Source organism: Magnolia sinica, chromosome 15, assembly GCF_029962835.1.
Source record: "Magnolia sinica isolate HGM2019 chromosome 15, MsV1, whole genome shotgun sequence".
Classification (NCBI taxonomy): Eukaryota; Viridiplantae; Streptophyta; class Magnoliopsida; order Magnoliales; family Magnoliaceae; genus Magnolia; species Magnolia sinica.
In genome coordinates this window covers 75,319,359-75,341,291 of record NC_080587.1, presented here as the reverse complement: position 1 = coordinate 75,341,291, position 21,933 = coordinate 75,319,359, and the positions used below count along the sequence as shown (strand labels likewise).

The window sequence follows — 21,933 nt, the reverse complement described above, 5'->3', positions numbered from 1 at the left end:
TGGCTTCCATAGTTGAATGTGTGAACTCAAACATCAAGATAGTTCTTCCATCAGCCACTGGTTTTAAGGCTCTGTGAGTTGGACCAGCTGGGTCGGTCCTGAGTCGAGTCGTAGTAGATGAGTTTGGGCCGAGTCACCCAATATTTCCAATTCCGACGGGTGGGCCATGTTTTGGTAAAATCCAAACCGTTGGTTTGGTTGGCATCTTGGATGGAGCATATCCCAATTGGGATACTGGCCACCTATGGACAGATTCTCGATGAAGATAAATACTGAAATACAGCAACGGTCTGCATTCATCTGCGAAAACAAAAACCTAATATTGGTGGTTAGGATATTCCTTTAGAAATTGTTTTGAAGTGGGCCCACCACAATTCATAATATAAGAACCGTCTGGGTTGTGGAACAATGGGCCCTACTTATCATAAATAAAAATCCAAGTACATTGTATAATTCTTGGCCTACTTGTCTGAGTCAGCCTGAGTCAACCCGGGTTCACCCAAGTAGGGCAATACACAAGCCAAGCTAGCTCAAAAAGCTCGCTTGGCTCGACTCGATCTAGCTCGACTTGACTTGGCTTGAACAAATATTCTAGGCGAGCCAAGCTTCATATAACCCAGCTCAGTTCGAAAACAAGCCGAATTTGATTATAGTGGATCTTGACTCAAACCCGGCTCGAAGCTCGACCTCGGCTCCACTCAAATATAATATATATATATATAAAGTTAAAACTTAAACACTATTGTACCCATTCGTTCATTTCTTACCATTTTCATTCCTTAACTTGTCGCAAGCTCCACACACACACTCTCTCTCTCTCTCTCTCTCTCTCTCTCCACTTGACCACTCACCAAAGCTCGATTCAGTGTCTGTCCGACTCATCTTAACCATATGGCCTGCACTCGGCCACGCACCCAAGTTCTTTCTCTTAGCACCAACATCAAGGAACCTATGTGGCTCTATCTAATACATATAGTCTCGGTCTCCTACGCACAAGGCCACATGGAGCTTAAATGAGAGCTTGTATATGAGTTGTTAGATCCCCCTTATCGGCTGGGATTCAGTAGCCATGAGAAGAGAGAGTCTGCGAAAGGATGACTCGCTCGGCAAGATTTTTGGCATCTCACGGGACTCTTACTAAAGTGACATCACCAAGTTCTGTGGGCAACACCATGATGTATGTTTTGTATCTACACTGTCCATCCATTTGGAGAGATCATATTAGGGCATGATCCAAAAAATGAATCAGATCCAAAGCTCAAGAGGACCCCACCACAAAAACAATGGGGAGAGTGACGCCCACCGTTAAAAAGTTCTAACGGAGGCCCGTTATTTTAAGGATCATATCTTAAAATGATCTGACAAAGGCGATGAACGGCGTGGATAAAACACTTACATCACGGTGGGCCCCACAGAGCCCTACTCGGATGGATTTTCATCCGGGCGGGGGTAGGACGTAATCCGCGTCCGGGAAGGTTTCGTGCACGAGGACGAGGATTGGATACTGACAGGTTGGCTACTGAAGTGATGTCACCAACTTCTTTGGGCCCACTACATTTGGAGAGATCATTTTAGAGCATGATCGAAAGAATGAGGCAAATCCAAGGTTGGGGTGGACCTCGCCACAGAAAACAGTGATGAGAGTGATGCCCACCATTGAAACCTTCCGAAGGTCCACCATGATGTTTATTTGAGATCCCACATGTTCATGTGTTAAAGCAGACATGAAAGAAGGAAAACACAAATATTAGCTTGATCGTAAACTGTCATGGCCCTTAGAACTTTTTAACGGTGGGCGTCACTCTCCCCACTGTTTTTTGTGGTGGGGTCCTCTCGAGCTTTGGATCTGATTCATTTTTTGGATCATGCTCTAATATGATCTCTCCAAACGGATGGATAGTGTAGATACAAAACATACATCATGGAGTGGCCCATAGAACTTGGTGACGTCACTTCAGTAGGAGTCCTGTGAGATGCTGAAAATCTTGCCGCGCGAGTCATCCTTTCGCAGACTCTCCCTTCTCACGGCTGCTGAATCCCAGCCGGTAAGGGGGATCTAACGGCTCATATACAAGCTCTCATTTAAGCTTTGTGCGGCCTTGTGCGCAGGAGATCAGGACTATATATATATATATATATATATATATATATATATATATATATATATATATATATATATATATATATATATATATATATATTGAATATTTGATTTGGGAGTTGGGTTGGGTGCGGGTTGGGTCATTTGGGTCGAGTGCTCGGGTTGAATCGAGTGTGGATTGCGTCGGGTTGCCGAGTTGAGTCGGGCACAGGTTAGGTCAGGTTAGGAGCAGTCTCGACGACTCAAGGTTAGCTCGCCTCGAGATCGACTCGAAAGGTTTGTCAAACAAACCAAGCTCCAATGGTAAGCTTGAAGTCGAGCTCGAGCTCGAGGAAGGCACCGACGAGTCAAGCCAAGCTTGTCCCACCTCGACTCGACGCGACTCGATGTACAGCCCTACACCCAAGGTTCCAAGACTCATGGTATCAACCCTCAATGGGTCTGATTGAGTCCGAGTCAACTCATACGAGTTGAATTCAATGTCTGGGTGGACAGTCTCAATCTTAAAACCATGACGAGACTTCTCACGCGCAAGCTGGGCAGGGGACTACTTGACCCGAACTAAATGGGTGAGTCAGTCCGAACCAAGTAGGTTTCTCCCAATACGAACTCAAACCAAGTCGAGTTCGAGTTACCCACTAACTCGATCCGGTTATATTCGACTCGATCCGAAACCGACTCAACTCGGTTTCAAGTATATATATAATAAAAAACCCCGACCCGATCCCAAATTCTATCTTCCTCCCTCATCCTCCTCTTCCAATCCCGGCAACTACCCACCTCCATCACTATCCTCCTCTCTCTCTCTCTCTCTCTCTCTCTCTCTCTCTCTCTCGAATCAGTGCCAACTCGAACCGACTTGATACTTTTTACTGGGTCAGACTCGTTTCGAATTAGTCCAGGCAAGACCCGAATTTGGATCAGTTTAGGCATGTTAGACTCGTACCAAGTCAAGTCGCTCCGAGTTCAGGTCAGGCCTATTTAGGCCTATTTCAAAACCGGATCGAAACGGGTCAGCCCTAAGTCCGTCCAACTGGACTATGCCCGGCTCTAACTAGTTTTAGTCGAAAGGTTTGTCAGCTAGTTGCATGTGGGGCCCACCATGGTGCGTGTGCATCGCATCCAACCCATCATTCAAGCTCGATCACCACGAAAATGGAACCTACCAAAAATCACGCCCATCAAACCATTAAGTAGGCCACAATGTGGAAAATAATGGACAACCATCCAAGAACCTCCAAATTCACGTGGGGCTGACCTGATTGTTTTATTCATCTGCTTTTTTGCAGTGTCCCATCTTCGTGCTGGGTGACTGTGATGGATGGGTTGGATGCCGTGCACACGCCACCATAGGCCCCACATGAAAGCAGTTGCACGAACATTCCATCTAGAGCCAGTTGCACAAGGCATCCATTTAAAATAAGAATACATCCCATATCTATTTTTGTCGAGGCACTCTCGAGTCCAAATACAACAAATTCCAAATTTACTAAGAACACATTCCATCTACAGCCAGTCTAAATGAATACAACAAATTCCAAATTTGCTGAGAATACATTCCATATACAGCCAGTCTAAATGAATAATTGTAAATACATGGCAAATCCCCTTGTATGTTTGGCACCGTAAAGCAACGAGGAGTTTCAAATCCCCTCAAAGAAGGAGTTTGAAATCCTCTATGAAAGCTTGGATTACATCTAAAATCCTTCCAAGAGTTGCATGTGTAACATGTGTGTCACTAGACTATTAATCTATTGAGCACATGTCCTACTAATGATAACCCAAAACAATTAGATTATCAATTGCATCACTATAATTACTTTAATATGATAATATGTGCCGTCCAAACATTATCCATGTAAATCAACGGTTAAAAATCGATTAGTCACTCGAATGTGATCATGTGCTTGTAGCCCCTTCAAGACTTGGAATTTCATCATTTTCATGCAAAGTATATATTTCATCGAGCTTGTTACAACCATTGGGTCAAACATTACATACATACATTAACTAAATCTATTAAAGTTGATTTAATAATTAAATTTAAACCTCTATAAATAAATTATACATAGCTACTTTTGGATTAGAGGGGATTCTAAATTCTAGGCACCAAACATGAAAGAGGATTCCGAATCCAAGGACTTTCAAATCCAGGGGGGTTCCAAATCCACGCTTTCGGGCCCTTACCATATGATCTTTTATGCATCTTAAATCGAATGAATGCAATACCATAACATCTAATATATGGCTTCGTAATAGATATTAAAATTTTGTTCCAATGTATGATATTGCACACGCCCTCATCATGGTTTCCACATCCGAAGCCTCATCCTCCTTCACACCTCCCTGATGAGGGAGAAAACTCTTCCATATACAACTCTTCTAAAAGAATTGTAATATGATACTTGATGCAGGACAATTAATCAGTTGCTCTAAAAGCTCGAACTGTTAGAGTATGGCGAATTAATCCCTTTATCTCATATAGTCCAGGCCCCACATCGCACGGGTTAGGACCTCAGCCGAACCCCCTTCGCAGGCCCCAAATCACATGGGTCGCCTACCCTGAGTGTGTCCCCGCATCCTACCTCACTCGAGTCTAGTGTGAAATGCGCATTAATCACCCCCGGTGAGGAATTTCGAACACGAGACCTCTGTAGGCCGCACCCACCTCGAGTGTGCCCCTGCATCCCACAAGCGACCCCACTCAAGTCCGGCGTGAAAATACCCCTGCATTAATCACCCCCACTAAGAAGACTCGAACACGAGACCTCCTACTCTGATGCCAATTTGATGGAGGACAATTAACCACTTGCTCTAATTGTTAGATCATGGCGAATTAATCTGTTTATCTCATAGCCCAAACTCCACATCTCATGAGTTAGGACCTCGACCGAACCCCCCTCGTGGGCCCCAAATCACATGGGTACCGCCTCACACGAGTCGCCCACCCCGACTATGTCCCCCATCCCACAAGCTACCCCACTCAAGTCGGGTGTAAAATCCGCATTAATCACCTCGAGTGTGCCCCTGCATCCCACAGGTGACCCCACTCGAGCCCGGTGTGAAAATGCCCCTGCATCAATCACCTCCGGTGAGTAGTCTCAAACACGAGACCTCCCGCTCTAATACCAATTTAATGCAGGACAATTAACAAGTTACTCTAAAAGCTCGAACTGTTAGAGTATGGCGAATTAATCGCTTTATCTCATAGCCCAGGCCCCACATCGCATGGGTTAGGACATCAGTCGAACCCCCTTCGCGGCCCCCAAATCACATGGGACGCCCACCCCGAGTGTGTCCCTGCATCCCATGGGCTACCTCACTCGAGCCTGAAGTGAAATACGCACTAATCACCCCCGGTGAGGAGTATCGAACAGGAGACCTCCTCTGTAGGCCGCACCCACCCCGAGTGTGCCTTTGCATCCCACAAGCGACCCCACTCGAGCCCGGTGTGAAAATGCCCCCGCATTAATACTCCACGGTCCATCATGGGCTATATAGAACTTATTGATGCGGACCCCACCTAACAAATGTCCCAATGATCCAAACCTATCATGGCGCTACTCTGATGGCTAATGTCATGTGTGACCCACTGATTTCTTACAAAAGATTACCCACTGATTTCTTACAAAAGATCCCAACCATTCAATCAATGGCCTATGACCAGACGATCCACAACCTCATAGAACAGGAAAAGAGCAAGAACCAGATTACAGGATCAACAACAATACATGAATAGGTGGATATACCTCTCTGATCAGAGAGATATTGAAATACAAAAATCCAACCGTCCATCAAGAACGACCACTATTGAGCTAACTTTGGTGTGTAGACTTAGAACTTGACAAGGCAACAAGAAGAGCACGCGAACCATCGATTCCAAACAGCAATTCAAAGCAACTCTGTATTAGGGTCAATATCACTCGCTTGATGTCCTGCGGGAGAAAAAACAGAGATCCAAGTCAACCTGATGAGCTACTAAGAGATAAATCCAATCCAATCAACGCATGATAGCCTTGAAAAAATGGGTAAAATTTTGGGGTGATTTGAATAACCAAAAGTCGCTTCCTTGATTGGGCAATTTACATATGGAGAGCTAATCTTGCCTCAAGAGCAATCAGAGGCCCAAAATTCCTTACAAGTGGCAGGTGGGGCAGAGGATTAAGATGGGTCATCTGATGGATCCTTCCATAAATGGTTCAGGATGGAAATACACATGGGATGATCTCAGCCATCACCTTTCCCAGTTGAATTTGACTAGTGTTCATTTGATTTTTACCATCTGTTTGAAAAGTAATTCGGTGTGGGAGGAGGGAAGCGTCTGTTGCAAAACATAAACAGATATATCTAGGTAGGAGATCCTGCAACTGAGGTTTGAACTTTGGAGGCCACCAACCAGACGGCTAGGATCTACCCATCAGTGTGCTCTTCAATTTGTAGGGCATCCGAGGATAGGACCAACTACAGGGATGGCTGGCACCAATTGTAAAGTTTCATTCGACATGATTGAGGGAACCACACTTTTACAACCTGACAGATAAGTGGCGGATCTCGTTCTCAGTAATTTCTAGGCCTAGAAACTTTTTGGGAGATTTTCAAAATTTGAAGTTTTTCTCGAGATTTCATTGGAAAAATCTTACTGAAAATAAAAATATTTACAATATTTATTTTAAAATTTAAATATATTTATAACAAATAAGATTTTTACTATTTTAGAGTTAATATCTCAAAAAAAGAAAAAGAAAAAAAAAAACAATATTTTAAAACCTAGGATAACTTGAAAATCTCACAATAATATCACTTAGGGGATGTTTGGATTTTAAGTTACTTAAGATATGCTACTTATGCCACAAGTAGCTTATCTTCGTTTCTACTTATTAAGCAGATAAGTATGTTTGGTAAACAACATACTTATCGGCTTCTCCTCTCTTTTGTCTCTCCTGATGCCTTTCTTCAGCAATTTATGAAAAGTAGAAAAGTAGAGAAGTTGAAAAAATTAACTAAATGATTAAGTAATTTTAAGAAAAAAAGTTACTTATAACTAATCATAAACCAAACTTCCTTATCTGAAATAAGTTTCTTATCCACTGCTGTAAGTAGTAAAAGTAACTCATTTGGTGGTATCCAAACAGGCCCTTAGTATATTTTCGCAATATTATTGTGAGATTTTCAAAATCTCGACGATATTTGTCACATTAGTACCGAAAGACATAACAGTGAACATTTGAAAATTGCTGTAGTTGAGTTATGTGGAATTGTCATTTTGGTCTGAGTCGGACACTAGCCGCATTGCGCTTGCTTGCCATTGTTAGCTGTTTTGACAAACTTTCTCCTAGGAACGGATTTTCCTGACTTCCCAAATAAACAAGCATTCAAACGCACAACTTGGTACCATTTAAATGCCATCAAGTGTTCTTTTGCACTAACTGCAAACTAGGCGTAGAGAAAAGTGTACCACTGTTACTCATTACTGATACACTGGTGACCGATCTGGACCCTCCCATTAGTAGACCACTTCTTGGATGACCCATAGCCCAAAATCCATGCTTGTGGAAGTTCACTACTGTCCAGTCCATCGCCCATTCTCGGACAGTCAAATGATAGTTTAGAACAACAGTCCGAGGAACAAGTCAATAGGTTGGATGGTTAGAAAAGCTGACACTACAATTTTTTTTATTGCCCTAACCATGAATTGGTCCATCTACTGGTCAGTTCAGATCGATCACATTCACTGATCATGTTGGTTTTGGTACCATTCGCCCTATGATATCGTTCGCCCTCTAGATCCCACCTCTGAAGAAAATTAGGTATCAGAGTTAGGCAAAATCCATGTCAGGGACACTTTCTTTATATTATTTTATATTGGAAATGGTTAGGTCTGGATGAAGATATGCCCGGTTTCTTTCATTGACAACGACGACGACAGCAGCAGCAGCACCGTGGGTTTGCACCCTATTGGGGTGGGTTCGACTCCCCTGCCTGGCATTACCCGATGCACGCGGCTGTGGATGATTGTGTGCATTCACAGGAAATAGTCTCACCTCAAAAAGGAGGTGGGGCACCCTGTGTTGTAAAAAAAAAAAAAAAAAAGACAGCAGCAACAGCAACACAAGCATGGCAAAGGGTATGACTACCTTGAATACAGGATAGGGGTGCAACTCGGACAAACTGGGTCGGGTTGAGGGTCAACCTGAGCCCAACCCAACCCACAATCTGACCTGATCCAAAATCCAACCCAGGGTTCCCAACCAGAATCCCTCTGTACTCTAAACCTAACCCTAAACCTAAACCGTCCTGACCTGACCCAAATACATGAGAGATTATTCCCAAACAGACTTATAACCTGACCCCACTTTGCCCAACCCGACCTCAAATCGGGTTGGTTTTCCAACCTGAGGACCCTGACAATTCGGGTTGATCCAAACCCAAGATGCAGCCCTGGTACAGGATTAAAAGAATAAGATTACATTGCATGCTAAAAAACACCAATGGGGAAAAAACCACATTGATTCAAACCTGGATCAACATTGCGATTTTAGTTTGCTAGCTTCAAACTATAGCTTCTGATGCTTGAGAGTGGCGCTCGATTAAACTCTCGACCCTCTGCAGCATTATGGATAATAATGCAAATCCTATGATTAGAGGAGATAAACACAACAAAAGGGAAAGGAAGGAAAAGGTATTATACAATACTCAGCCTGAGATTGCTCGGGTTTTGAGTTCATGCAAGTGAACACATGGTTTAGTGCTCCAAACCATTGGTATGAAGGGCTTCACCATGGATCTGTGAACCCAAAAAAAAAAATTCCCCAGTTGGATCTTTGGCTGTTTTTCAGTTGAATATGGGCCTTTGCTGCATTTCATTTGTTAACCATCTTCTTGCTGGCCACCAATTGACAGGGTAGGATTTTCCCACCTGGGAGACTTTTGGTGCATAGTGAGGTACCATCAGAGCGACCATTTGGATCACTAAATCATGGACCCCGCTTGTACAAACTCAAATGCTGAGGGTACAGTAGATATTCCCAAGTCAACCGTTGTATAATACCTCAAAATTGAAGCCTCGACACCAATTTACCTTCACTGATCTTCCAACCTCCTCCAATTTCTGCAATAATAGTTCTGGAGGATTGATAGAATCCTGCCGGAAATATCTTGACGGAGACATCTGAAATATACAAAAGGAATAAAGAGAAGGATTCAGCAGGCACAAACTGTGGCTGTAGTTACTAGAATCAGAAGCATGCATGACAAGGACATTCATAAACTCGCCGCTTGAGTCATAACTCTGCTGAGTTAGACTCAGTTCGGCCAAGTTTCAAATACACAATCTCTTTCTTGAAAAGGCAATGAAAATTTATTAAAGAGCACAAAAGGCTCAAAAGAAACAAAACAGAGCTACAACCAGGCCAAAAATGACTACCCACTTTGGGCCATGTCATTGGAACACAGTACCAACCCAATTACATCCAATTTAGCCCTCTTATATACAGACTCTTCCAATGATCAAATACATAATCTGATCTACTATTTATAAAATCTCAACCAAATCAAATTATTGTGAAATCAAATCAGAGAGTTTCGTATTGCCTCAGCCAAGTTGGACTCAGAAATTGAATGACCAATTCTAAGTCAAGCATGGGTTCTTGAATATCCTATATATATATATATATATAAACAACAACAACAACAATAATTTAGAGTTGTATTTGCAGGAATACTCACATGAACCTCAACGGATGGTAAGCTACCATCCACCTTGCACACACATGCCAATGTGTCAAGTGTATATGACATCTGAGATTTCCAATAGGTGGCCCCAGCATGAAGATCATCTGGCCCAGAAATCAGGCAGATGCTGCACTCATTGGGTTGAACACATCATCTGAGAAGAAAGGCTGGCCAAAAGTCCGATTCAGCACCACATGTTTCACCCACCAAAAGAGTGAATAGTCTCATTTTTTGTGCTGGGTGTTCTTCGTTGTGGGCCCACCTTTTGGATGGCTCAGTTGTCCTAAAGACATGGCTTAGTTGTCCTAAAGACATGATATGTTGGCATGAGTGCACAACATGGTGGTAACTTCCATCCAATGAGGTGTATGTGTACATTCCTCCATATAACCAGTGAACAAGGATGCTCCACTTTTTAGAACTGGTATGTAGAACGCATATGTGATGACATGTTGAAATGGACATTTGGAACCTTGGACATAACCTTATTTATCTTTTTGTTTACACTCTGGAATTACTTGGAGACTTGTGTATTGTTTAATGTAGTTTTGTTTGTTTACAAATATTTTATTCCTAAGCAATCTATTATTTATATAAGAGTTTTGCCAACATCCAAGCTTTTAAATGACACATGAGAATTGGGTTGACCTATCGTCAATTTGAACAGGTCATTCATTCATACAGCTGGGAGAGCCGTGGTGCAATGTGGATGATCCTAAACATCTAATTGATAGCATGGAATATGGACCGTCAAGATTGAGCGGAGAAACAAAATATGTTTAATTATTATCCCGAAACGTCTATCTGATAGATCCCACTTTGCAACTTATGATTCCAAAGTAGCACTTTGGTTTGATTATTCTAATCATGTGATATATTGCTCATAAACAACAAATGGTTGTAACAAATTGGCCCCACCCAAATGGCTAGGATCACATGATTAGCATGATTCTTGCACTGTGGCTTGCACCCAATAGTACTATTGAATGAACTGTCCTGATTGATGATTGGACATACCACATGTCATTCAAAAAGGTTTGAGGATGTTGCTAACATCCCCATAAAGGAGGGACACTAGCAAAAAACCTTTATATAATAATAGGTCATTCAAATAATCATCATGGAATTGTTCCCTCAGGGTTTGTGTCGAGAACTCTCATTTCCTCACACATTGTTTGCAGGCGAGTCAACTGATGCCATACTCCTGGTTGTAGCAAAAAGCTTAGGAGCAAAACAGCACAAGGCAACAAAAAAGTAATAAATTATCGTGCCGAGCATTCATACCAGCTGGGATGTCAAGACTGTTCCAACACTGTGATGCCCCCACGCTGCGTGTGGCGATGAGTAAACGGCTCCATAATTTGACTGATCTTCACTGGTGGAAACTTGCTGAGCAAAGCCCTCATTCCTCAAGGTTGAAAGATGAGCCAGGACAGCCTAGACAAACAGCATTGTAAAAGTGATTATATGAAAAATTTTCTCCTATGAACCAGTTCTCATGAGAACCCTTTAAAAACTCATCCTACGTGTGTGTACGCAATCCAGGCCCATACAGACCCTTCATTTGGCTTGGATGAAGGGTCATGCAACATATCAAGCTGTTTTGCAACATAGGTGGCCCAGTGAAAATCGAGGGTAGGTGTCCCCTCCCACTGTGTTCCTTTTTGTGGCCCACCAGAGTTTTGGATTGGGCTGATTTATGGGCCCTAGTGTTTCATGAAGTGACACACCTGATGGACAGATTGACTGTTGTGCACACATCGTGTGCGATGAGTTCTCACGGACCAGTTCCTAGGAGATCATTACTTGTGATTATATATACTCTAAAAATGGAATTGCATAATCGAAGCTTTTGTTATTTAGACCACCTTCCTAAAATCACTCGGATGAGAAACTCCTTGGATTTGAACATCATCGCTTGCCGGCCTTCGAACGCCTGCATTCTCGATTCTGACAGAATAGATGCCGAAAAGGGACTGAAAATATCCTGATAACAATGGTGAAGGTTTTCTAAATGTACTGAAGGAGGAACACAAAACAAGAAACAACATGGTACATTTCATATATGGACCATTGCAACAAGTGTTGGAACCAAGCAGCATTGGATTTAAATTATATGAGAATAAAGAGTGTTGCTTAGCCCACATGCATGGACAAGTCATCTAATGCACACACCATCACATATCCCAGCATGGCAGACAGGTGAAATATCCAAGCCACGGATTAGGTGGACCTCATCGGGTAGATGTTACTACTCAAAAGATAGAGTTTGTTGATTCAGTAGGTGAGCAATGCTAGTAGAATTAAGTTGACAGGTTAGAAAGCTTCGGCTGATTTTGTCCACAACACTACATCTATTCAGTTTTGTAGCCCATCTCACTGGTGGACCGACCTGATGTTTGAGATAGGGAATCTACATAGTGGTATCCTTCTGCTGGATGGCAAGATATTGCACCTGTCTGCCACACCAGTGCATATTTGGTGGGGTGTGCATTAGCTGACTTGTACAGGTGTGTGGGCTTAGCAGAGCTTGAGAATAAAAACCTGAGTACATAACAAACAATACAGTCACAGAAGCATCAGACAAGCACAATTGCATCTGCAAAATATTCTTCATTTAGGAGTAAAGAACCTTAAATCCAATAGAAAACCTCTTTTGGTGGACTAATCTTTTAGGGAAGGCAGGATGTGACAGTATCTCACCTTCCACCGATATATTTTGTTTGGTGCAGATAATGGCATAAATAAGCCATTCAAAAATTGGCGTAAATAATAAATCACTGAAATATTCCACCTTTTTGATGATTTTTCTCCTGAATTTCTTTCCCCCATTTGGTAAGATGCCACAGTTACATCTCATGGGAGTAAACATGCAATAGAATACTGCACTCTTTCCCAATGACCAAATAGTCTCTTAATTGAAATGCAATTTTACAAGCAACGAATGTTAAATACGAGTTAATGAATAATTATATCACGGAAATTTTTTTTTAAAAAAAAACAGCGTTTAGAGAGTACAGATCATATATGCTTGGAATGCATTTCTAGCATTGAATTGTTTTCTTACCTTGTTCAACAACAATATCTGCCACTGATGGTAATAGAACATGCTTTTCTTTCTTCAGAACCCCAAAACAAGGGAAAGGTACAGGTCTTGCATACTGCACCAGAAAAACACATTCATGATGCAACTTCAGAGAAATTATGTATCAGTAAAATCTCTGTCATTCTTATTTCAAATCCATCAAATTTATAACTAACCATACAAATAAGGTTGCAATTTGATTAGATTAGCCAGCATCCACACCAAGCTTAGCCCATTTTGGGCCTCGTTAGGGCTCTCCCCAAGGCCCACTGGTTATGCCCGGGCAGATTTGTCCAGCCCAATAGCTAATCCATCATGCCTGTGCTTGACTCTACCTTATGACCCAATAGGTTGGCCTGGCCCAAGCTATTTAACATCATTGGGCTGAGTCCTTGCCTAGAGGCCTGGATGCGGCCTAGTTCCTTCGCTCACAGGATGGGCAGGCTTGGACTCAACTCATTGGCCAGGCTTGCTGATGATTCGGCCCTGTCCGGCCTGTTCTAGTTGCAAAATCATATGCAAATTTCACTACAGATTATTCGTACAAACAAATCACATTACAGCAAATATGATCACTAGACACTCGCTATTCTAAATCACAAAGTAATTCATCAACTGAAATCAATATACCAAATCCAAAGCACCTCATTGTAATCATGTTATGAATCTTAATGTCACGTTATATATCAAAACTACCCTAAAAGTATTCTCATCAGCAACACTAACCAGAATATCTCACGTTAGTGATGAAGAAGAAAGATGCCATCTATCACAACTGTGGGCAGAGAAGTAAGGAATAGCAACTTAGAAGCAAGTTTGTCTTATAATGTAAACAAATAAAATAGAAAAAGAGAAAGAAAAAAAGACGACTGCAGCATGTTTGGATAAACCAAAGCCATCCTCTACACTCTGCATATGATAACTTAGGAGATCTCTTTGAACACAATCTAAGAATATCATTTAATGGAAAGCTACGCAACTTGGATGCAGACACAGGTTGTCAGTGTTGGTCACAAACACAAGAAGTCAGACATTAGGACGTTGAAAAACCTGACAACCAACACCTTGATACAGCTATATAACGATAATTAAAATTATAATATTATTGTTATAAGTTTTACTTGATACATGCATGAGATATGGAAAGTTGTATCTGCATAACCAATAATTACTTAGAAAAAGAAATAACTTAAAAGGTTTTCAGCCAACAAGCGCGTCCAACATGAGGTATCTGACACAACAACTTTTCTAGAGAATAGAGTGTCCTTGTTACATACTCATTAAGTGGTCTTGATAAGGTAAAAACCATGATGCTGGGCATGGTTTTACAAGCTTGAGTAGCTATCCTTCTTGGCTTCCTTTTATTTTGAAAAGTTTTCAACTGAATACCCAATATGATTAGGGAAGACAAGCTACTGTCATCCAGTATGACCACTCAAAGAATCCAGATATGCAGATAAAAGAGGTATATGAAGTTTAAAATTTGTGTACTGTTCCTTCTACAGATTGAAAGAATGTATTTAGAAGTGACGAAATTGAAAATAGCAGAAAAACAGCATGCTTGTAAACTATCATGTAATCATTTTATAAACAGAATAAAGATGGTTAGATTGCATGTTCTGTTTGCCACTTATGCAACCATATGATACTAGTGAATGGTCAGGTTAGGTATTACTCTGGTCCAATTACTCTAATTTTTGGCCTATGGATTGTTCATGGCTGTCCTGGTGAATTCACAGTATGGATCAACACAGACATGCCACATGTGCAGTGGATCAGAATATTTGATGGTGGTGACGACTTGGTGCAATCCAACAGCTTATGAGAGTACACGACTCAACCTGACGAGACCATTCCGTATGCCGTACAGCATCTGGCTTACAAGGACATGCAAGCTAACATCACAACCTAGAGGGCACACAAGCTAACAACACAACCTACAACATTATAATTTATAACCATATTATGCAAAATTACAGTAGTGGCACTAGCAATTGATGAAAATTGATGGGAGCTGTAGGAGTTACCTTGTAAACTATGGCATTAGGAGTGACATAGAGCTTTCTAGACTGGAATTCTTTCCGCGAGATATATCTTCTCACAGGCAGATAAAACAACATGAACAATCCAATGCCCCATGCCAGAATCAAAAGTAAAGAATAAAGAACCCATTGAGCTGTTTGATATTTAACATAGTTATCTTCCATCTCTTTGAAGGAAGCATCATACACAATTGTTTCATCTTCGGCCTCACCGTCATCATGAGAAGCAGTGTCTGACAACAAGTGCCTCTCCAAGACATCGATTTCTATGGCCTCATCTGTGGATCCCATCTACAGCATTGAATTCATCCATCAACGTGACAAAAATTAGCATCTCATGCTGTTAAGCTCCACAAATATTGAAATGATTTGGAAAATGCATGTCGATTGTCACAAACATGCCTAGTTGCTTTAACAAAAAGAAAAGATAATATAGCATGTCTGGTCCTAGATTATTGGAACTCACCACTGTAAACATTAATATGGCTAGTAACTCCTGACCATCGATGTGCTGGGCCTGACATCGAATGGCCCATGGTAGAAAAGCCACACAAATTGAACCATCCAAGCTTTCTAATGGATCAATGTTGTCCTTTGAATGGGGACCATGACCTTTTCTGCTTTCACCATTCATTTCCAGCTACAAATTGGCCAGCTATGACTGCCTGGCAAGCTTTTCAAACCAATGGTCATCCATAATAGGTCCACTAGTGTACAATCTAGATTGATTGACCATACAGTCACATATACAGTGGTAAGCAAGATATTCCATAACGGTAACAAATGCCATAATGGCCACCACCATTACTGTTACAAACTTATAATACGGGCCATAACAGTTTTTTTTTTTTTTGTTTAACTATTTGGCCCCGTAATGGACTGTTAGGGGGCCGTCACAACCCCGTAACATGTAACAGTTACCACCTTTACAGCTACATAATGACTGTTATGGTTGGTACGTGGCTATTTTAGGATACCTTAGTGGTAAGTGCCAACCAAGACTACTTGCTCATGGTGAACCAGAATCAGCCTCATGTATAAATATACATATTTTCTGTGTGTGACATGCATAATATGTATCCACGTAATCAATCTGCTTTGCCCATTTCATGCACATTCAAGGAAAATGACTAACTGGGCACATGTGAGACATTCACATGCAAACAGATGCATTCTATCATAGGTCATATTTCTTTCCATATAATCTGAATTAGCCTAGTTGCGACATGCTCACATGCCCGCCAATCCCCCAGCCCCTATAAAGCAGATCTTAGGCAGGCAACCGGTCGTTGAAGTTTTGCTAAGCAAATCCCAAGGATTCCTTAATCGTAAAGCTGAAACCAAATAGCTTGGAGAAGGTGGCCACAGTGATGATAGCGAGGATGATGATAGGAACGAACAATAAGAAAAACAACAACAGGCACTCTGTGGTGTAATTTTTGGCCCATGCTAGCTGTCCATTGCACAATTGGCACATATTTTACATCAATCAAACACCCAAACAATGGACCTCATTGTGGAAGAAGTATAGCCCAAAACCCACAATGATTGTGGATGATCTTAACAAATCTGACTTCATTGTTGCATTGACCTCGATTTCCTTCTCAACTGTTCAACTTATGCCAGCAATTTGCCAATTAGGGTTGTCAGATCAGTGTGTTTTCAAGCCATGGTACACAATTTGGGTTGTCTGAATTGTCATGTGTGCATGCCGTGGATACTGTCAATATTTTGTCACTGCTTAATAAATGGTGGAAAAGGCTCACCACATTCAGCTCCATAAGAAAGATTGTATACATAGATGCAAATGAATTTGCTTCTACATACGGCCATTGCATCATCATCATCACCATCATCTAAGCCTTATCCCAACTAATTGGGGTTGTTAGATAATTCCTTTTTCCGAGTCGTAATATTGAAGCATCCTCGGCGCTTCACACCCATGAAGTAGTTCGGAGACTGAACGAGACTGAAGGAGTTGGCACTTCACATACAGCCATTGCATGCATACGCATCTAATATACTTCAATCCCAGTGGAAGCTACAAAGTTGGATAAGTATCTATATGTATATGTGAGTACACCCTCATCATCATCTAATATCCCAACTAACTGCCATTAGCTACACGAATCTGGTTACACTATTCCACCCTATCAAGGACCATATCCTTGGATAAATCATAAGTCATCAAAAATCTTTTCTTAATACCTCTACTATGTCCTTCTTGGCCTTCCCCTGTCCTTTTAGTGCCTTCACTTGAACTAACTCACACAGACAATCTACTTTCCCTCTTATTATTTTTTGGTGCTTCGCCAAAGTTCCCTTGAATGCATTCATGTCTAGTTTGATCCTTCCTCATATTGCCACTCATACACCTCAACATCCTTATTTCAACTTTGTTCATCCCATGAACATGATCTTCCTTAACCGCACGACATTTTGTCTTCTAAAGTATGGCTTATCTTATAACTATCCTATAAAATCTCCCTTTCAGTTTGATTGATATGTAGCAATCATATAAACTCCGGAAGCACATCACCACTTCATTAGCCTAGCTAATTGTATGAGCAACATCCCTTTCACTCTCCCTGCTTCATGAATTGTTGATCCAAGGTATCTTAAAGGGTCATTTTTTTTTTCTGCTTCTTGGTCAACAATCTTAACTAATTCCTCATGTCGATTCTTGTCATTACTAAAATTGCATTTCATATATTTTGACTTAATTTGAATAATTTTAAAACCTTTAGATTCTAAAGCATCCCTGCATAGGTCTGGCCTTGCGTTTACCCCCTCCTTGTCTCTTCAATCAAAACTATGTCATCTACAAACAACATACACCACAAGACCTCTTCAAGTAATTGCCTTGTGAACTCATCCCTAACAAATATAAAAAGAGACAAGCTCAACGCTGACCCTTGGTATGAGCCTAGAGTAATTGGAAATTCATTTGCCTCTCCACTAGTAGTTAACCACTTATCACTCCCTCATGCATCTACTCAATGAATGCAATAATCAATGCCACCCCTATTCTCAGTCCCTGTTTATCGCTCCCTCTTACATGTCCTTAATCATGTCAATATATCCTCTTGAGACTCCTTTCTTGCCCAACATCCACTAGATAATCTCTCTAAGAAAGAATGCCACCATATGCTTTTTTTAGTTGATAAAGACCATGTGTAGACTCTTCATCCTCTCCCCATATCTCTCCATCAGCTAAGTAGGAAAATGGCATCAAGGGTTGACCTTCCTAACATTAATTGAAACTGATACATTCATCACATGCCTTAATCTCCATTCAACCACTCCCCCAAAGTCTCATAGTATGATTCATAAGTTCAATATCGCAATAGTTATTATACTTGTAATTATGAGAACATCAAGGGAAGCACATGATAGTGTTGAAATGACTGGCATCGATGACAAGGTTGATAATTTAAGCATGATCCTCTGTTATTTTGAGGTGGTCTCGGGGCAAAAGGTTGATCTAGCAAAATGTGAAACGATTGGTATTCATTTGGATAGTGTCAAAATTGGTCACCTTGCAGGCCTTTTCACTTGTAAGGCATGACCTTTCCCTTCCTCCTATTTGGGTCTTCCCCTTTGTATCAGAAAGCCGGTCAAGCATCTTTGGGACAAAGTGGTGGAGAGATTCAAGAAGAGATTGACAATTTGGAGAGGGAGGTATCTATCTCTTGGTTGGTCGCTTTTTAAATGTCCAAAGATGGTTCTTAATCACATCAATAAGCTTAGATGGGATTTCCTTTGGAGGGATTCGGACAAGAAGAAAAAATTCCACCTTTTGGAATGGGGTGAAGTATGCAAACCCTATGAGGAGGGTGGTGCTAATATCCAATCCTTGGAGCTAATGAATGGCGCTCCATTAGGTAAATGATGGTGGCACTTCAGCACGGAGATGGATGCCCTTTGGAGAGACGTTATTGCTAGTAAATATAGTTGCCTGGTAGGAGGATGGTGGACAAAGGAATCTTCTCTCTATAGAGCCTCTTCGGTTTGGAAAGGCATTTTTAGAATGAAACCCATCTTTTTTAGAGGTGTAGAATTCTCTCTTGGTAATGGGGAGAATTAGATTTTAGGAAGATGTTTGGAGGGGTGATCTGCCTCTGTCAATTCATTTTCCAACAATTGCTTCTCTAGCGTCAGATTGAAGCATCATGATTGACAAATGTTTCGAGACTTTGGGTGGTTCCGTTGTTTGGGCCCTGCCATGTAGTCGTCTCTACATCGGTCTATTGGAGTGGCTTCATCTGTCCAACCTATCAATTCATGAAAGCGATACTATCATTTGGACTGAAGATAGAATTGGGTCTCAATAGGAAAATCGATGTTTTACTACCAATCACAAGTTTCATGTTGGCATTTCTCGGTTAGATCGTTTTATTCCTTACTTTGGGGAAAAGGTCAGAGCAAAGCAAACGCGTCCTATGCTAGTGGGAAGAAAATAATTCTTACAATCGACAATCTCCAAAAGCATTCTATGCCTATCCCAAATATTTGCCTCCTTTGTATGGCTAACGTTGAGTTTGTGAACCACCTCCTTATCCATTGCCCTTTTGCTAGCCGCATATGGGCTTCCATCCTATCAAGATTTAACCTAGTGTAGCTCTGCCTTACGACATCAATGGCCTCCTTCTTGCTTGGCATGGGGTGGCCCTCCGTAAGAGCTCTCGCACGTTATGGAGACTCTATTCTCCCTGGTTTTTGGGCAATTTGGGGCAAAATGAATGGGAGGTGCTCCTGTAATGTTATCCGGAACGTCAATTGGGTTGCTAATTATATGCGGGATAGTGTAAACGATTGGGCTATGGGTTCGGGTCGTTTGACCTAGTTGTTTTTCTTATGTTTTTTTTTTTCCTTTTTCCTTTTGTTTTTGTTTCGGTTCCCTTTTGGCACTACCTCAGCACTCTTTCGATGAAAGTTCTAGTTACCTTTAAAAAAAACAACAACAACAATGGAAGCACGTGATGGACAGATTGGATGCACTTTACACATCATGGGTGGGCCCCACACTTAATGAGTGTGTATCAACCGTTGTGTTCTACTATGTATAATGTCCTTTCAATTCTAAAGATTTTTATTTGTAATCTAAAACATGGTTTTCCTACCTGTAACCCCTTCGTAGCTAAGGATTTTACAGGCATCCAAACAAACCTGAGGTTTACTAGATAAACACGTAACCACAACCAAATAATCAGCTAAGATTAAAACAAAAAAGGGACCCGATTTCAATTTGTTGGCATTTAGGCCGCGTTTGGTTGCACTATCGAATTGAATTGCAATAATCTGTTCGAAATGCAATTCGGTCACTACCACTTAAGATATCCTAGCTCTGCGAGTGGGACTTTTGTGCTCCCATTAGCCTGGTAAATAAAGACTGTGTCAGGTTGCCAGCTGGCGCCAAACTTTGGCCACGGCTTTTTATCATGAACCATGACAATCTGATACACACGCGTGCGTGCACATGTGGACAAGATTTCAATACACACTGTAAGCACTGAGAATCTGCATGCACATCATCCCCTGCCACTGAGAGAGGGTCCGCAGTCGGCAGGAACCAGACATAAATTTCAGGAAGTGAATTTTCAACCTGTCAGCATTACCATGCGGAGCTATTGGATGGTGAGAGATACGTGTGCACAGACACTCGGTGAGCGCCGTACGCACACGAGCTTTCCCTACATATCTATACATGTATGTAGAAATCGACAATATCTAGAACAAGGACGGAAAACTAGACCTAATTTCCAAGCCCTTGATCGAAATTTCTCGACTGTTGGATCGAGCGATCTTCGAAAATGGGGAGGGGAGAGATCGATCGGAGGGTCGAATGAAAACGTACCTGATTTCGATCTTTCTTCGAATTAGGGAAGACCGTGAAAATTCGGACTGAGTTAGGGTTTCAATGCATCTTTTCTGAAAACAGAGTCGCTTTCAGATTTGAATACGAGAGAGAGAGAGAGAGAGGGCTCTCCTGTTTTCTGCTTTTTCAGGTAGGGATCAGCTAAAATGCGCGGGTACTGTTTAGCGCTCTACGGGTCCAGGCAATCTCAGTCGTTGGATTCGGCGGCGAACGATGCGAGGAGATTTTACGCCGTGGAGCGCAGGTTAGACTTTCCCGCCGTCCCGAAGCCGCAGGTGCGCTCTCGTATACAGGGAGATGATATGGTGGGTTTGGAAGAACTGGAAAATTGTCGAGCCATCTGCTGATTGAAGTGTCAATCTGGACCGTACATCTAGCTTCTCGTACAGTGGATGCTAATTTTCTCATAATATACATCCTGATTATAGGCATCTGATTATGGGCCTTCAAATCGACGGCAGTAAACAAAACTAGTTAACGGTCACCGTTCAGCTCAGGAAAATGAAGAAAATTGATGGATGAGATTGTATAATATGGCCATCTACGGTACGTTTCACTAGATGGACGGATCAGAATGATGCATCATGCTGCCACGTGTAGTGTGGATGGCTCTGTCCTGTACTGGTTCTTCCCTACCATTCTTCCCTGGGATATGATGACTGGATGAGTGGACGACTGGTTGGTGGCGTTTACGAACCAACCGTATGCACGGTCGGACACGGAGTCCCTGCGAAAGCCTTCCACGGAAAGCTCCTGCTCTGGAACTAGGTGGGGTCTACCGTGATGTTCAGGATGAATTCATCCTGTACATCCATTTTTTGAGCTCATCTTAAGATATGAGACCAAAAGAGAGCAGTATCCAATACTCAAGTGGGCTCAAGTTACCTGGGTCGAAATTGACGTTTACATGCCATTTATACAACTCATAAAGTCATTCCTACTAGGATGAACTGAAAACAGATATTAGCCTAATTCAAAACTTCCGTGGCCCCGCGAACATTTTAACTATGAGTGTACAATTCTCACGTTTTCAGCCCACTTGGGTGTTGGATCCACCTTATTCTTATTTTTTACTTAAAGTTCTGAAATAAGCTCA

The 21,933-nt window shown here is 41.7% G+C and overlaps 1 protein-coding gene across 8 annotated transcripts; it reads right to left on the bottom strand.

Annotated features, from left to right (window-relative positions):
* Positions 1-5,684: 5,684 nt before the first annotated feature.
* LOC131227572 (uncharacterized) lies at positions 5,685-21,166 on the bottom strand. 8 transcript variants are annotated; one of them, XM_058223382.1, is made up of 8 exons: positions 20,817-21,165; positions 15,426-15,632; positions 14,945-15,250; positions 12,900-12,993; positions 11,701-11,819; positions 11,117-11,269; positions 8,618-8,704; positions 5,685-6,036 (listed from the first exon to the last, which is right to left on the bottom strand). In XM_058223382.1, the coding sequence occupies exons 2-7, from the start codon at positions 15,591-15,593 to the stop codon at positions 8,651-8,653; spliced, it is 894 nt and encodes a 297-aa protein (XP_058079365.1). In that variant the 5' UTR covers positions 15,594-15,632; positions 20,817-21,165; the 3' UTR covers positions 5,685-6,036; positions 8,618-8,650. The 8 variants fall into 8 exon arrangements, with proteins under 8 accessions (XP_058079365.1, XP_058079361.1, XP_058079363.1 ...); XM_058223378.1 differs by lacking the exon at positions 20,817-21,165 and adding an exon at positions 9,150-9,269; XM_058223380.1 differs by lacking the exon at positions 20,817-21,165 and adding an exon at positions 9,180-9,269.
* Positions 21,167-21,933: the final 767 nt, after the last annotated feature.

Coding starts and splice junctions, on each gene's coding strand:
- LOC131227572 (XM_058223377.1), bottom strand. CDS start 15,593: ATGAATGGTGAAAGCAGAAAAGGTCATGGTCCCCATTCAAAGGACAAC. Junction 15,251..15,425: donor CCATATTAATGTTTACAGTG/GTGAGTTCCAAT, acceptor TCAATGCTGTAG/ATGGGATCCACAGATGAGGC. Junction 9,270..11,116: donor CAGTCTTGACATCCCAGCTG/GTATGAATGCTC, acceptor TGTATATTTCAG/ATGTCTCCGTCAAGATATTT.